The following is a 16,198-nucleotide window of genomic DNA, read 5'->3' as shown; positions in this document are numbered from 1 at the left end:
TGTCTAATACAGGTATTTGCTCCCACTTCCAGCAAAAGATCGCCGCAGTATCCACGGCAATCTACGCCATGTCCAGCCCCTCCTCTGTTCCGCCCTGCTGTCTTCTGGGAGACACACAGGTCCCAGAAGACAGCAGGGACCACTCAGAACAGACAGCGCAACTTGCATATGTGCAGTAGGGAACCAGGCCGCGAAGCCGCAAGGCCTCACTTCCTGATTCCCTTACTAGCAATGCTGGTGCCTCCACCCAGAGCCAAGGGACGGGTCGGCTTCGGGTGAGGACATCGCAGGCGCCCTGGACAGGTAAGTATTCTTATTTAAAAAGTCAGCAGCTGACTTTTTTAGGCGCAACTCCACTTTAATAATGTTCGTAGAAAAGAACTAAGTGACATGCTGACTCACACTTCCCACTACGGCTGTCAGGAACGGCTATGAGAGGGGTAAGGAGCTCCAGCAGCTGTCTGTTCCTGTGTGAATACAGCCTTATCTGACTGCTCTCACTGCTCCAGTGCAGTCTTAGCTGCAGAATCACTCCTCTCAGAGAACACATTGAGAGCAGTTGGAGCTATACTAAACTCCAGTGAGGAGGAAAACAGGGGCATCGATTCCTGGTGCGATGTAGGTTTATGAACACACACAGCCCAGCTTGAGATGAGGGCAGGGCAGGGGTGCCCTATAGCATCTGGCTTGCTAAAGAGGCACTCATAGCAGGGTAAAGTGTATAGAGCCTTTGGGGCACTTCCAGAAGGGGCGGTAAAGAGCCGCTCTGTGCAATATCATCGTACAGAACGGGTAAGTATAACATCTTTTTTATTTTAAAGAACAAAAATAACCTTTAGTATCACTTTAACCATCAAAAAGCCCACACCACAACAAGTGCACAGTTGAGCAGCTACTGTTATTAGACATAAAAAAAACTCTGAGCTCTGTTTTACCCTCTTCTAACTCTATACTAGTACCTTAAAGTGATGTGTAACCTTATTGAGCAGAAAAGAGGGAGGAGGAATTTTAGTGATAAAGCTCAGCACTGTCTTTTTGGTTATTTACTGCCTCTGTCTAATCCTTACCATTCTAAACTAAGAAATAGACCAATATAGGTGTCAGTCGTGACTAGACCTGACTAGCAGGAGACCAAATTACACAGGGTACTCGAAGCATAGTAGTAAATCACTTTGAAGAAAAACCTGCAGCTGTAACCCCCGATGCACTAAAAAAAATGGCTGCGAGTGGCATATATAAAAATATACATATGCATGCATTAAAGTTTACCTGAGTACATGGTAAAAAAAATGCATTTCCTAGTCCAGCACATTGTACATAAAATTTATACAAAACACATTTTGCAATTCTATATAAAAAGGAAACCTGTACAGGGAGAAATACAGAGGTTGGCACTGCATGACATTTTTCCGAAAATGCTAGCTGTCTCTGGCTACAATATTTTAAGTTACCGAGCAATAACAAACATGGATATGAGGAATGTCGGAGCTCCTGATCTGCATACTTAAGGTCAGAAATGGACCTCTCCAAATTTCCTTAGCACAGATTTCCTTTATTAGCCCCATTACAATAAACCAAGCAGAATATGACAACCCATTGTCTTAGTAGAATAGCTTAACAGGAGAAATCAATACCTGAATCTTTGGCGCAGTGTATGTGCCAAGCCCGCCATGATGGCCTGGCAATCAGTTTGGATGCCATGGAAGGAAGGCATGTGCTGGTATTGCTGGAGCACACTTTTAGCTTTAGTATGATATGACACAGCCTGGGCAAAGGCACCCATTTCAATGCACTTCTTCAGTCGAGCAGGGAGTTCAAACAGGAACTGCAGTTTACGCAGGAGGGTGTGCACACCTGAATATCAGAATAAAGACACATGTGAACCACAAGCAGAATGAAATAGTTTAATAACTGTTCATTATCATTATTTTTTTAATATGGTTGTAAAGTAATCTGCAGGGAAACGGCTTTTCTTCAAGTCTCACTAGATTTAAATCCTGGAAGCTTTTAACATAGCTCTGTATTTGGACACTGCAAATAATTACTGAAATCCTCCATGGTCAAAACAAAATCAGCATCAATATGGATTAACTGAGCAGAGCAGAGACTTTCTGGAAATGTGATTTATAACTAGTGGAGTTCTGCATGTCCTTGCTTTTCATTTTATTACAGGTATTTATATAAAGCAGACAGTTTATGCAATGCTTTACATACTGAGCATTCACACTGGTCCCTACCCTGACAGATCTACATAAACATCCTAGAGCCAATTAACCTACCAGAATATCTTTGGAGTGTGGGAGGAAACAGGAGGACCAGAAGGTAACCAATGCACACACAGGGAGACCTTGGAACCAAGGACTATAGTGCTGCAGGACTAAAGCCAACTAAGCCACTGTGTTGTATTTCCCTTTGGCCTCCCTGCTTAAAGCCCAATTCTATCCAAAACTGAAAACACAAGGTTTTGGTTGGAGTGGAGAAGGGCTATATCCATTCTCAGATTTTTACCACTGTCTGTTGTTGTCGGGGAAACTTTTTTGCACCTTCTGTCCTCCAGGAAGTGAGGTGAAATCTCTCCAGAGACACAAACGGCAATAAAAGCTCATTTTAATACTGTAGGGAATAGTCAGAACTTTAGTCCAAGTTTTCACTGCTGTCTGGATCCACAATGGGGAGATCAAGGATGAGTGAAAGCTGGTTTAAACGTCTATGAAATCAAAGGAAGATTGTGACAAGATACACTGTTGTGTTAACCTCCTGATAATTAGGGTTGTCCCGATACCACTTTTTTAAGACTGAGTACAGGTACTGATACTTTTTTTCAAATACTCTCCAATACAGGGTTTTTTTTTATGTCACGTGACAGTGGCACGTGTGTCAGTAGTTTTTTTAGTTTTTTGTTTTTACAAATTATTTATTTTTTTATTATTTTTTACAATTTATTTTGTGTTTTTTTTTTTTACAATGCTTTTTTTTTTTAAAGGGGGGGGGGGGGGGGAGTGGCAGTGTGTTATTTTTTACAATTAATTTATTTTTATTATTTATTGCTGACCCCTGACATCTCCCCTTTGAGACAGGGAAAGGGACTGAGGACAGATGTTTCCCAGTCCCCTTCTCTGCAGCCTCAGCTGCACTGAAAATGAAGAGGAGGAGAATGGAGGGGGACAGGAGAACGGAGGGGGACAAGGAGGAAAACAGCAGAACGGAGGGGGGCACAGAGGACAATGGAGGGGGACAGCAGCACAGAGGGGGGGACAGCAGAACAGGTGGGGACTGGAGGAGCATACAGGGACAGTCAGCGGTAATCGGTGCGGCTTTGGGGGCAGTTACAAGCACTGATTATCGCTGTGTAGATTTCACTAAAGCAGCTGAAGGGGTGGGGGGGGGGAGAAGCGGAGAAACGGCTGTCAGGCTTTATTGAAATCTATACAGGGTGATTGGTGCTTGTAAATCCCCCTCTGCACGGATCACCCTGACTGTCCAGGTATCGGGTGAAGCATCGGAGCATTTGCTCGAGTACAAGTACTCTGTCAAATGCTCGGTATCAGTACCGATACTAGTGTCGGTATCGGGACAACCCTACTGATAATCATACATTTCCTCTTGGTACAGTGATACACAGCAAGAATAAAACATCATTGACATCACTCACCACTAAGCTTGGTAATATGTTGGTGTCTCTCCTGCAAGGTACTGCTGATGCTGGCACTAAATTCGGTGATTACTGCCATGTTAGCTGCCAGTCCATCCATCTCATCCTCCATCTTTTTAAAATCATTTTTCATTTTACGAATGGTATCTGAAGGATTGGATGATAACATCTGTTCAGTAAATCTTAGGAATCTTTGTTATGCAAATCAATTAGAGAACAAATAGGCTAGCCAAATCAGTAAAGTCAGAAATATAAACACAACCTGCTATCCATTTATGCCATCCTATCGTTTACCTGTAGCGGATATGAACTTATTATAGTTCTCGTACACCAAGGTCTGCATGTCACTGTCCAAAGCACGTATCTGGCGAACCATATCAGCTTCAATGTCCATCAACTCTGCCAGAGAACTTTCTTTTCTTAACTGCAAACACAAAAATGGAAATTAAATACATTTTTATATAACTGAACTAAGAAATATAATTGCAAGAATACAAAAACATCAGAGTAAATGTACTGTAGAGACATATCACGCTAGACAATAGATTGAGGCAGATACTAGAAAATAGGATGCTTATTTATTACAGGTACTTTTATATTGCCATTAATTTACGCAGCACTTTACATATATAGTCCATTCACATCAGTCTTTGCCCTCAAGAAGCTTACAATCTAAGGCCCCTAATTCACACTCATACATTCATAGAGTAGGGCCAACTTAGACAGGAGCCAATAAGCTTACCAACATATCTTTAGAGTGTGGGAGGAAACCCACACAGGCACAGGGATTTGAACAGACAACCCTAGTGCTGCCAGGCGGAAGTGCTAACAACCACCATCCATTCTTCATCCACACTTTGCCATTCTTTTGTGCAATAAAAACGGAAAAAAACTAAATTATTCCAGGTGTGGATTTTTTTTATAGTGTTACATTGATCCACAAGCTTCTGGATCCAATGCCGAGCGGCTGCCCTGCTGCATTGTGAACACAGTGAGCCACAGTCGGCCACTCAGCACAGGCACCATTTTGCACGAGGCCCCGCTCCTCTCTCCTACTGGCCCGGCTACAGGGGAGGAGGGAGGCTCGCGGTGACATCATGGGTCGCAGCATGGACTCGTGGAATTGGGCACAGGATACCTGTCAAAGACAGGTATCCTGTCCCCCTTCCCCCCCTGAAAGGTGGCAATTGTGGCACAGGAGGGGGAGATGAGACAAATGAGCGGAAGTTCCACTTTTGGGTGGAACTCCGCTTTAAATGGCTATACTTCCTACTATGCTGCGTAGACACCCTACTGAAATCTCTTAGTTATCTCTTGTGTATCTGAAGCAGCGCGTGGCGGCCCGGAAGTGGTTAAAAAAATATTGTTTCTTATTTTATTTTTTACATTGTCCCTTAAAAAAATTATTCCGATCACTTTTGTTGCTGTCACAAGGAATGTAAACATCCCTTGTGACAGTAATAGGTGGTGACAGGTACCCAAATCCCTCCTGCCCTTAAAAGTATTCAGATCGCCAAAATAATTATTTTTAAATCGGCGCCATTGGCAGCCGAGTAAACCGTAAGTGACGTTGCTTCCGGAATTTTACATTCAAGGCCCAATAAAAGCCAAATTCAACTTTGTTTGAGTCTCAGCCTAGGCAGCGGACGCCTAGACCGGTGGCTCGGGTCACCCAGTACCCTCCTGCTCCTTAAGATAACAGCCAAGCGGCTTTTTAGCCACATCGGCTATCACTAAAAAGCCAACTGCTGGCCCTAAAAAAACAGTACCGGGGTAATGCCAGCAGCTCAGGCATCACCCCAGGTTTAACCCCTTCAAGCCAGGAACGCAAATTTGAGTACGGTTGGCGCAATGGGGTTAAGATACATTAATAATTTTATTCCGCATGAAATGGAGCTTAGGTATGTAGCATGAGGCTTTATATTCTGCAATATTTACATTTTTGTCAAACTCATTTAATGAATGAAATCTCGGCAAGCTGAGATAACATGCATTGCACTGATGCATTCACACAGTAACCACAATATTAGATAAAGTTCAGGAAAACTGGAGTTAGTACTTACCGGTAACTCCTTTTCCGGTGGTCTTCCAGGACAGCCCTTGAGAGATGGAGCTCCTCCCATCGACACAGGAAACACATTGCCACAGTTCAAAAGGCGGTCCCTCAGGTCCCTGGTCAGTCATTCACCAAGAACCGAAGGATGGAACTGAAAAACATATAAACCATAACAGGTAATAACATTAGTACATCACTATAATCAAATAAAGGGTGGGATCGTGCTGTCCTGGAAGACCACCGGAAAAGGAGTTACCGGTAAGTACTAACTCCAGTTTTCCCAAGTGTTCTTCCAGGACAGCCCTTGAGAGGATCCCCAAGTACTTACCAGATTAGGGGGGGACCACGGCCTGGAGGACTTTCCTCCCAAAGGCCTGATCCTGACTAGACATTAAGTCCAGTCGGTAATGCCTTGTAAAGGTGGAAAAGCTTGACCATGTGGCTGCTTTACATACCTGCTCCGGGGTGGCACCAGCTCTTTCTGCCCAGGATGCAGACAACGCTCTTGTGGAGTGAGCTTTAACACCCTCAGGAGGATCTCTATTCAAGGCCTTATACCCCTCTGCTATAGCTAGCCTAATCCATCTAGCTATGGTTACTTTTGAAGCTTTCTGTCCCCTACGCTGTCCGGAAAAAAGGACAAAAAGGGAGTCGGAGATTCTGAATGGATTTGTTATTTTAAGATATTCTAGAATACACCTCCTCACATCCAATAAATGAAAACGTTCCTCTTTCTCATTTGCTGCATTTTGACAAAATGAAGGGAGGACAATATCTTGGGACCTATGGAAGCTAGATGCTACCTTTGGTAAGAACCCAGGGTCTGTCTTTAGAATGACTCTGTCTTCTAGGATCTGTAGGAATGGTTCCCTGATGGAAAGTGCTTGGATTTCACTGACCCTACGGGCTGAAGTGATTGCCACCAGGAGAACTGTCTTAAAGGTAATAAGCCTTAGGGAGGCCTCTGAGATAGGCTCAAAGGGTGACCCCAAGAAAGCCTTTAGCACAACTGCTAAATCCCAGGATGGGACTTTTGTGATTCTGACTGGCTTGCGTCTAGCGACTGCCTTACAGAATCTAGCGACAAAAGGATTTTCCTGTAAGCGTTCATCTAGGTATACACTTAAGGCAGCTATCTGTACTTTAATAGTACTTAGGGTTAAACCCTTGTTTACACCTTCCTGTAAAAACTGTAGAATATTAGCCGTATTTATGTCCCGGCTATTCAGCCAGCTATTGAATTTTTTCCAGACTTTTTTGTAAATAGCTCTCGTGACTGGTTTGCGACTCTGTAGTAAGGTCGCAATTACCTCGTCTGACAGGCCCTTACTCCTTAAGATTTCCTCCTCAGTAACCACGCTGACAGCTTCAGTGTGGCGACCTGCGGATGGTAAAGAGGTCCCTGCGACAGGAGGTCCTGTCTGTAGGGAAGTCTTAGAGGCGGACAGTCTGTCAATTGTAGCAACGTTGTGAACCACGGTCTCCTGGGCCAAAAAGGTGCTACTAGAATCAAACAGGTTTTCTCCTTGAGGAATCTTGCTAGGACCCTCGGAATGAGATGAAGAGGGGGAAATGCATACGCCAGACTGAAAGTCCATGGAGTTTGCAAGGCATCTACCGCCAGGGGTTGATCTCCTGGGTTTAGCGAGAAAAAATTGGGAACCTTTGCATTTTTCTTGCTCGCAAAAAGGTCTACCTCTGGTTCTCCCCAGTGAGCTGTTATGAGATTGAATGCCTCTGGGTGTAAGGACCATTCTTGGTTCGAAATCTTTTGTCGACTCAAGAAGTCCGCCTTGTTGTTCAGCTCCCCTTTCAGGTGAACTGCAGAAATGGATTCCAGATTGGCTTCTGCCCACTGGAGAATGCGTCTGGCTACCACCATCAAACGAGGACTTCTGGTTCCTCCTTGTTTGTTTATGTATGCTACAGCCGTCGTATTGTCTGAACGGACTTGTAGATGGTGACCCTGTATTGCGGGGTGGAAAGCTAGAACAGCTCTCAGGATTGCTGTTAGTTCTTTCCAATTGGAAGAGAAACATTTCTCCTCTGGGGTCCACTTGTCCTGGACCCAGCTTGAGCCTAGGTGGGCTCCCCAGCCCCAACTGCTCGCATCCGTTGTTAGTGTTGAAGTGATAGGAAGGACCCAATGAACCCCTTTGTTTAGGTTCTCCCTGTCCTTCCACCACCAGAGGGAGCGTTTTACCCTTGAGGGGATCGATACCTCCTCCTCCAGATCTCTGCCTTTTAATTGTTCTAACAGAAAACCCTGAAGTTCTCTTTGATGGAACCTGGCCCATTGTACGGCTGGAATGGCTGCCGTCATAAGACCTAAGACCGACATTACTTCCCTCACCGTACACTTGGGGCTGCATTGAAGAAAAGATATTCTCTGCCACAGATTCAAAATCTTTTCTTCCGGCAGTATAATTTTCTGATCTACAGACTTGATCCAGTACCCCAGATACAGGATCTCCTGTGTTGGGGTTGTCTTGGATTTCTCCTGACTGACAATCCACCCTAATCGACTCAGACTGAGTTGAGTCAATTCTAGGTCCTGAGAAAGACGACTCTCTGAGTGGGCTGTTAGGAGCAGATCGTCTAGGTAGGGGATAATTGAGACTGATTGAAGCCTCAGAGGAACTAAAGCCTCTCCGAGAACCTTGGTAAAGATTCTCGGAGAGGATGATAGACCGAAGGGAAGTGCTCTGCACTGAAAGTGGTAAACCTTTGTGTCTATCTGCACTGCCATTCGAAGAAATTTCTGGCATTCCTCCCTTATTGGAATGTGCAGATAAGCATCCCTTAGGTCCAGGGTTGCCATAAATGTCTCTTTCTGCAGGAGATTCTTTATGGAATAAATGGACTCCATCCGAAATCTCTTGTAACGGATGGAGCGATTCAGTGGACGGAGGTTCATAATTAGTCTGAATCTCCCTGACGGTTTTCTTACCACAAAGATGTGCGAGTAAAAACCGTCCCCTTGTTCCTGAATAGGGACTGGTGTCAATACTTCTTGATCTACCATTTCCCCTATTAGTAAAGGTAAGGCCCTGGCCTTTTCTGAGTGACTTGGAAGCTTTGTCACCAGAAACTTGGAAGGAGGGTTGCTGTGAAATTCCAGCGCATGACCCCTTTTTATTATATTTAAGACAAACTCGTTCGAGGTTGTCTCTTCCCATTGAGGAAGAAATTTGCTTAATCTTCCTCCCACAGGAACCCTGACGTCACTGGGGTTTGGGATCCTGATTGGGGCGGCTAAACAGTATGCCCCCTTTTCCTTTCCCTTTATGTCCCGACCAATGCTTTTTGGGGGTTGAACTCTTCTCTGATTTAGAGGGTTCCTTAAAGGGACGAAAAATTTTTCTTTGAAAATTTTTCTTTTTTGCGGGAAAGGTTTTCTTTTTGTCCGCCGTCCTTTCTAAGGCGGAGTCTAATTCAGGCCCGAAGACTAAGTCTCCTGTAAAAGGGACGCTGCACAGGCGGGTTTTAGACGCCGTGTCTCCCCCCCAGGTTTTCATCCATACTGACCTCCTTGCTGCCACTGAAAGTGCTGCAGATTTAGCCGTAAATTTAACGGAGTCCGTGGAGGCGTCAGAGATGAAACTGGTGGCCTTAAAAAGCATAGGGAAGGATTTCAAAAGCTCCCCCCTAGGAGTGCCTGCCTTTAAGTGTTCTTGTAGTTGCGATAACCAGAACTCCAGGTTTCTAGCTACACAGGAAGTGGCTAGAGCTGGTTTTAAGCCTGCCATAGAGGCATCCCAGGCCCTCTTTAAGACAATGTCTGTTCTCCTGTCCATGGGATCTTTCAGGTGGCCCATATCCTCAAAGGCCAGATCAGCCTGCTTTGAGATTTTGGACAGAGGGGCGTCTAGTTTTGGATTTTTATTCCAGACCGCCTCTGGGCTCTCATCAAAAGGGAACCTTCTCTTAAGGGATTTAGGAAAGAAAACCTTCTTGTCTGGTTCAGACCACTCCTTAAGGACAAGGTCAGAAAGCACCTTATGTATAGGAAAAACCCTTGCTTTCTTTTTCCCCAGAGCCTCATACATTTGATCATGTCTGGATAACTGAGTTTCTTCCTCCTCAATTTCCAGCGTATCATAGATAGCCCCCATTAGCTCATCTACTTCCTCGAGAGATAATCTATATTTTGAGGCTTTAGATGCTGCTTGATCCTCTTCCTGACCCGAGTCAGTGTCAGAGGATTCGGGACTAATCAACGTGGGGCTAGGCTCCCTGACCATACGGGGCTCCCCTGAGCTGGGTGTTGTAAGGCATGGTGAGGATGAGATTATAGTTGTTTTACTCGTGGAGGCAGCTGCAGCTGATCCCACGTCAGTGATTAACTCCCGGAGGGACTTAAAGGTCGACGCCATTTCCTCTTTAAAGGAGCCCAAAAACTTTGCTAAAGGGGAATCTGCCTCAGATTTAAGCAAGCTTGCAATGCATTGCTTGCATAGGGCTTTGTTAGAGCCCGAGGACAACCTATTCCCACAATTAGGGCACTTTTTGCGGCCTGTCTTGTCTTCCCTTGGCATCTCTTTAGCCTGAAAATAAGAAGACAAAAGGATTTCTTAGCGTCAGCACCATGTCCCTCTTAGAATCACCACTAACAAACAACCTCACTGTGAGTAAACCACCACCGTGGGGTACTACAGGGCCCAGCCTACAAACACCACCACTCCACCAGAGTAATAGCATGCCCAGCAGCCTACCTGGGTTTGGCTGGTGCCTGTCTCCGCCGGAGTATCCTGGGGAATAGCCTCCATGGTCCCCCTCTGACGCTCCGAATCCCGCCGCTAATCCGGTATAGCTGGACGCTGGTCGGGCTTCACAGGCACAGCGCTGGCTCTCCCTCTCCTCCTTGTACCCTTAGAGACCCGGAACCGGAAGTCTCGGCACGCAGTGATGACGCGGTTCCGCCGGAAGTGAACGCTCGGCGTCTCCGACCCCCTGCAACGAGGAGGGAAGATGGAAGGTTCCACTCACCACTCCTGGGGGAAACCGGCGTCATTCTGCCCCTGGCCACCTCGGCACTGGAAGGAGGAGGGTAACGGGTCTGCTCCGGTTCAGCTGGACGGTACCCGAGCCAAAGAAAAAAGGTATGGACCCAAACTGCAGCCATAAACCAGGACCCGGTCCCTTAGGCTTGCAGATTCTCAGGCAGCCCCTGAGAGGGGCCTCCAGGTTCCTGGCAACATGTTCCTCCGACGGAGGAAACACAAATGACTGACCAGGGACCTGAGGGACCGCCTTTTGAACTGTGGCAATGTGTTTCCTGTGTCGATGGGAGGAGCTCCATCTCTCAAGGGCTGTCCTGGAAGAACACTTGGGAAAATTACTTAAAGAGGAAGTAAACCCTGATGAGTTTACTTCCTCTTTCATTCACTGCAAAGGTAAAGCATAATAGACTACTATGCATCGCATAGTAGTCCATTATGTGTCACTTACCTGACACAGGAGCCAGCGAAGTCACCGCTGTCCCCTGTAGTCCGGCGCATCCATCTTCTCGGTGGGGTCTCGCAGCTCCGCCGCTGTCATTCGGCGAAGCCGCGATTACGTCACTCCCGCGCATGCCCACGGGAGCCGACCCGCTCGTTGACGGAGCCACGCTCAGTGCGCCTGCCTTCAGGCAAATATCTCCTAAACCGTATAGGTTTAACTGCAGCTGCTGCCTTTTAAAATAAGGACACTCGCCTGTCCCAGGGTCCAGCGATGTCGGTACCCAAGGCCAAACCATCCCTTGGTCCTCGGATGCTGCCGCCGCCATCTTTGCTATATGAATCAGGAAATGACACCTTGCGGCTTCACTTCCCGGGTCCTTAATGCGCATGCGTGAGTCGCGCAGCGCAATCTAAATGGTCCATGCTGTCTCTGGGACCCATGTGTGTCCCAGCAGGCAGCGCGGTGGGACAGGAAGAGGCATAGACTCCCGTGGGAGTCTATGCCCGGAACTGGGTGCAAATACCTGTCTTAGACAGGTATCTGCACCGCCCTCTCCCCTTAAAGGTGCCAAATGTGACACCGGAGGGGGGGAAAAGAGTTCTGAAAAGTGGAGATTCAATTTTTGTGTGAACCTTGGCTTTAAACAAAGAACAATCCCCCAATGGGGTACTCACATGTACCAGGTGCGTCAGTGCACCACTCTGTGTATGGCATGAAATATTACAGTGGCTGGTTTTGGAATGGTATATGCTTCCTCCTAGGAATATAAACTGCCTTTTGTACCATCCTGGCCCCTCCCCGCATTTATAAGCATCTCAGCAGTGCTATTACTGGATACCACACATATGCACTTTTTTTCAACAGGACTGTCACAGCATTGTTTATAAAAAAAGACTTGTTTTTTGCACAATAGCACTTTTTGCTATTTAAAGTGGGACTAGTGTTGTTCCCTATATACCACCAGAGGCTTATATCTGTGTTCCAAAGCACTTGGATGCCCATGAGCACTAAATTATTAATGTTTTAACTGACATTTATTGTTTTATTTTTGTCATATCACATTTATGTCACATTAACACTAAATGTGTTTGTTTTCATTTTCAGCACGCATTTATTGTGTAATATTCTAAAGCGCAGCTATTCTAAATAGGAAACCTTAATTTTGTTTGCAAACTACCAGCAAGAATAGATCCTATCATTAAAAGAGCACCTGTCATTTCAGATCCATCATGGCAGGTGAGTGGCAGGGCATCCACTCACCTGCTGCTGCAACGTCTCTCACCTTGTTATGTCACTGCTGCATCCCCAGCCGTCCCATTAAAGGGAATGGGACTGCCAGTGAGTTAATAACAGGTCAGAGAAGGAGGAGCCGCTGCAGGACAGAGATAAGAGCTGCTCTTTAAACATTATGATTTAAATCAAAACCACAAATCATGTCTGCAATGTCACCAGAACATTGAGTCTTCATTGTAAGATATTCCCTCTATTACTGTTCTGGGGACAACCCTAAACGTGGGATTTACTTTCTCTTTCAGTAAAAATGATAAACAGGACCACTAGGCCTCATGTACACTGCTGCTGGTGGTAAACGGACGTTTAGGAGCAGTTAGGCATTTTTTCCAGCTGCCCCTGGACCCTCATCAATGTTATCTTATCTGTCCATGTACACAGGGTCGTTTATAGTCGTTTCTAGGCAGTTGAGCTTAGAAACGTTTTTTAGAACACGAAAAAAATTAGTTCAGGACAGATGTTCAGACACATTTGAAATTCCAAATGCCTGTAACAGCTTGTAAACGTGATAACTCATGCTTAGCCGCATTTCTTTACATTCATTTTTAATTTTTGGCTATTTGAAAAACTTTTTTTTTTTTTTTAAACGGCCCTAGCCACTAAACGCGGCATGTAAACGCGGCAAAACGGACGTTTCAAATGTCGGTTACCATCTGTCAAGTTAAATTGTACAGGAGAAGTTGTAAAAATGTCCCGTGTACATGAAACCTTAGAGAGGATGAATTTCCCTAAGAGGGGCACAGATGGCAATAAAAACTGACAGGTGTTCTAATCCCTCTGCACTCCAATAAAATTAAAAAAGTTTTGCCTTCAGTTATGCTTTAGTCAACTTTTCCTGTCACTGCATGTAAGTATTACATGGCCAGCACTGTTCAAAACCCAGCAACATGTAGCCAGCGTCTGTCGCAATGCAGCCCCGAGGAGGAAAATGAGACGACTGAATTATGCCTCATTCACACAGGTGTACTACAGTGTACTGTGTGTGCCCACGTGCGGCTGTATCGGCGTTCCATGCATCCCTGTGCAGGCAACCCCATTTATATCAATACGGACACAGCCATCGCTCCCAATTACACCCCTTCCACACTGAGGCATAGAAATAGCCTCTGAAAACTGCTTCCTATTCACTTCAATGTGTGCTTTCACACTGGGGCGGTGCACTTGCAGGACGTTAGAAAAGGTCCTGTAAGCAGCATCTATGGGGCGGTTTGGGAGCGCTATAAAATACACTCCCAAAACTCCCCTGCCTATTGAATTGATTAGGGCAAGGCTTACAAATGCTGCAAAGAGGGTCTTTTTATTTCCAAGTCACATTGTAAAAAAAATCGCCTCGCTAGCGCCCAAAAATGCGCCACTAAAGCACTGCAAAAACAATTGGCGCTTTAGCAGTGTTTCAGTGTGAAAAGGCTCTTAGGAATAGGCTTGCGCGTGTTCTGGTTCTTGTCCAAACTAAGGATGAGCTCAGGCGTGTTCGTAAGCCACATGTGCAGAGCCCGCCAGGAAGTCGGCACTACACAGCGCTAATCACAGGCAGTGAGACATTTTCCCAATCCGCGGCTGCAGAGATTGAGGAATGTCTCACTGCCTGTGATTAGCGCTGTGAAGTGCCGACTTCCTGGCGGGCTCTGCACGTGCGGCTTATGAACACGCCTGAGCTCATCCTTAGTCCCAACCCACATGCCGATCCTGCCAGGAAGCCGACACTGTACACCGTTAATCAAAGGGAGTGAGACATTTCCTGGTCCGCAGGTCGGGAATTGTCTCACTGACTGTCATTAGCAGTGTGCAATGTAAGCTTCCTGGCAGGATTGGGCATGTGGGTTGGGACTAAGAACCCGAACACGCCCGAGCCCATCTCTACTCCCAATCTGACAGCTGTACAGGCACATGGTCCTAGCTAGCGTGTATTCGGAGTCATGCACATATGGATGTCACATAGCTAGCAGTAGGGATGAGCTCCAGCGTGTGATTAGCGCAGCGCCGACTTCCTGGCGGGCCCTGCACATGAGCTGTGAGAACACGCCGGAATGCACCCCTAGCCAGCAGCAGCTGTGCCCTTGCAGTCACTGTGACCCTATTGGCATGAATAAGCTTGCCTGCCCAGGGATGTAAAGAACACCTTGTACATCCCCATGGGGTATGGTTGCCACCTCATCCCTTTAAACCCGAACACACATTAATTACACAGGTTCTGTGGCCGATTAAGGTGGTGTTTAAACTCACTCGGTGCCTTATCTGCATTTAATTAGCCTCGGAACCTGTGTAATTCAAAGGTGTTTGGGTTTAAAGGGATGAGGTGGCAACTCTACCATGGGGGCACACACAGCTCTCACATGGGTGTAGGCTCAGGCTTTAGTACACGTGTGTGAGCACAGCCTAAAGGTTCAGAGAGGGAAGCCTCTTATTTGGGACACTTACTCCTTGAACTACTATTTAAGACTTCCTTCTCCCTGGAGAGCTCTCTCCTCACTTCCTGCTCCGTGTCTCTAAGCAGGAAGTACAGGAAAAGGACACAATCAAAAAGAAACCTGACAGGTGTCTCCTACTTCCTGTTCTCTCCAACACTAGATCAATTCACACAGACCATGATCTCCACTGAGATGTACTGAGTGTGATATATAAGGATGAAGTCTATTCTGTACACTGCACTGTATACATAGTACTGCCTCACACTCAGCCGGATATGACGTCACCTTAGTCAGATACATGTCTGGGTTGAAGTGAACGCCATCAATATCGGTGGGATCCAACAACCTCTCGCCGCTCTTTCCCTCCTCCGTTATACCATAATAAAGCTTCAACATTCCGTGAGCTTTCCGTTTTTTTCCCATATCCTCTTCGTCCATACTGACGGTAGCAGCCATCCTTCCTATACCACACAGCACACCTCCGTTGAACTGCGCAGGCGTACCAGCTGCTGATTACTGCACAAGCGCAGAGATGGAAGGGGTAGCAGGAAGCCTCCGCAATGGATGGGAACAGGCCGGCGATGCCGCATGCGCAGTACGGGCTTCTCAGGACTATGGAATGACACTATAATTGAGAGATAATGTTGAAGACTTTACGTTTTATAACCCAAACGGTTCCTGAGTTTGGAGGTGTTAATAATTGTTAGAAAGCTAATAAATGCCTGCGTTGTAATAATAAAACTTAGCAAGTCTTCTAGTGGGAGGTGTCAGTGCTTTTTATCAGGTTGGAAGTCTTTATAAGAAAAGCTAGCCTTACTTGTTAAAGTAAAACTGAAGGCAACATTTTTGTTCATTTTGGCTAGAGTAAGTGAGGGCTTTTAGTTTCTTTTTACATCTTTGTCCCACTGGGGAGATTTTTCTTCACTTCCTGTCAAATAGCCAAAACAGGAAGTGAGAGGAGATCCCTTTAAAGTGAGGAAATCCCAGGCTGCTACCAGGGTCACCAGGACTAGTGTTCCCATTGGAAGATTTCCCCTCTTTTACTGTTCTGGGGACTACCCAAAATGTAAGGTTACCTTCACTTTCTGTTATAATGGTAAATATGACAAATAGGAAAGGTGAATCTCCCCAACAGGGACATAAAACAAACCAAAGAGGACAACAAATAAACACCTGGCAGGTTCTAATTCATACAAACTTTTTTATTTTATTTTATCTCATTCAGTTCTGTCAATCACTCAATTCCCCTTCCATGTTAAACCGTACAGATGGAGGAATCTGCAGTACCAGCTATAATACTGTGACAGCCGGTGCCTGTGGCTGTCTGAATATCTGAACAGAGACTGC

General features: G+C 45.9%; 1 protein-coding gene across 2 annotated transcripts in view; it reads right to left on the bottom strand.

Annotated features, from left to right (window-relative positions):
- The window catches only part of VPS51 (VPS51 subunit of GARP complex), a 33,047-nt gene extending 17,680 nt beyond the window's left edge, over positions 1 to 15,367 (bottom strand). Inside the window, exons 1-4 of one of the 2 annotated variants that reach the window (XM_077459592.1) lie at positions 15,137 to 15,367; positions 3,947 to 4,076; positions 3,653 to 3,799; positions 1,635 to 1,854 (exon numbers count right to left, since the gene is read on the bottom strand). In XM_077459592.1, coding sequence (XP_077315718.1) covers positions 1,635 to 1,854; positions 3,653 to 3,799; positions 3,947 to 4,076; positions 15,137 to 15,307 — 668 coding nt within the window. In that variant the 5' untranslated portion in view covers positions 15,308 to 15,367. The remainder of the gene's footprint in view (positions 1 to 1,634; positions 1,855 to 3,652; positions 3,800 to 3,946; positions 4,077 to 15,136) is intronic. The other variant, XM_077459600.1, reaches the window with a different exon arrangement.
- Between the last annotated feature and the right edge of the window lie 831 nt (positions 15,368 to 16,198).

The sequence above is a fragment of the Lithobates pipiens genome, unplaced genomic scaffold, assembly GCF_037356315.1.
Source record: "Lithobates pipiens isolate NorthernLeopardFrog02 unplaced genomic scaffold, aLitPip1_a1.2 Scaffold_10, whole genome shotgun sequence".
Taxonomy (NCBI): domain Eukaryota; kingdom Metazoa; phylum Chordata; class Amphibia; order Anura; family Ranidae; genus Lithobates; species Lithobates pipiens.
The sequence above is the reverse complement of the archived record's forward strand: the minus strand, read 5'-3'. Positions and strand labels throughout refer to the sequence as shown.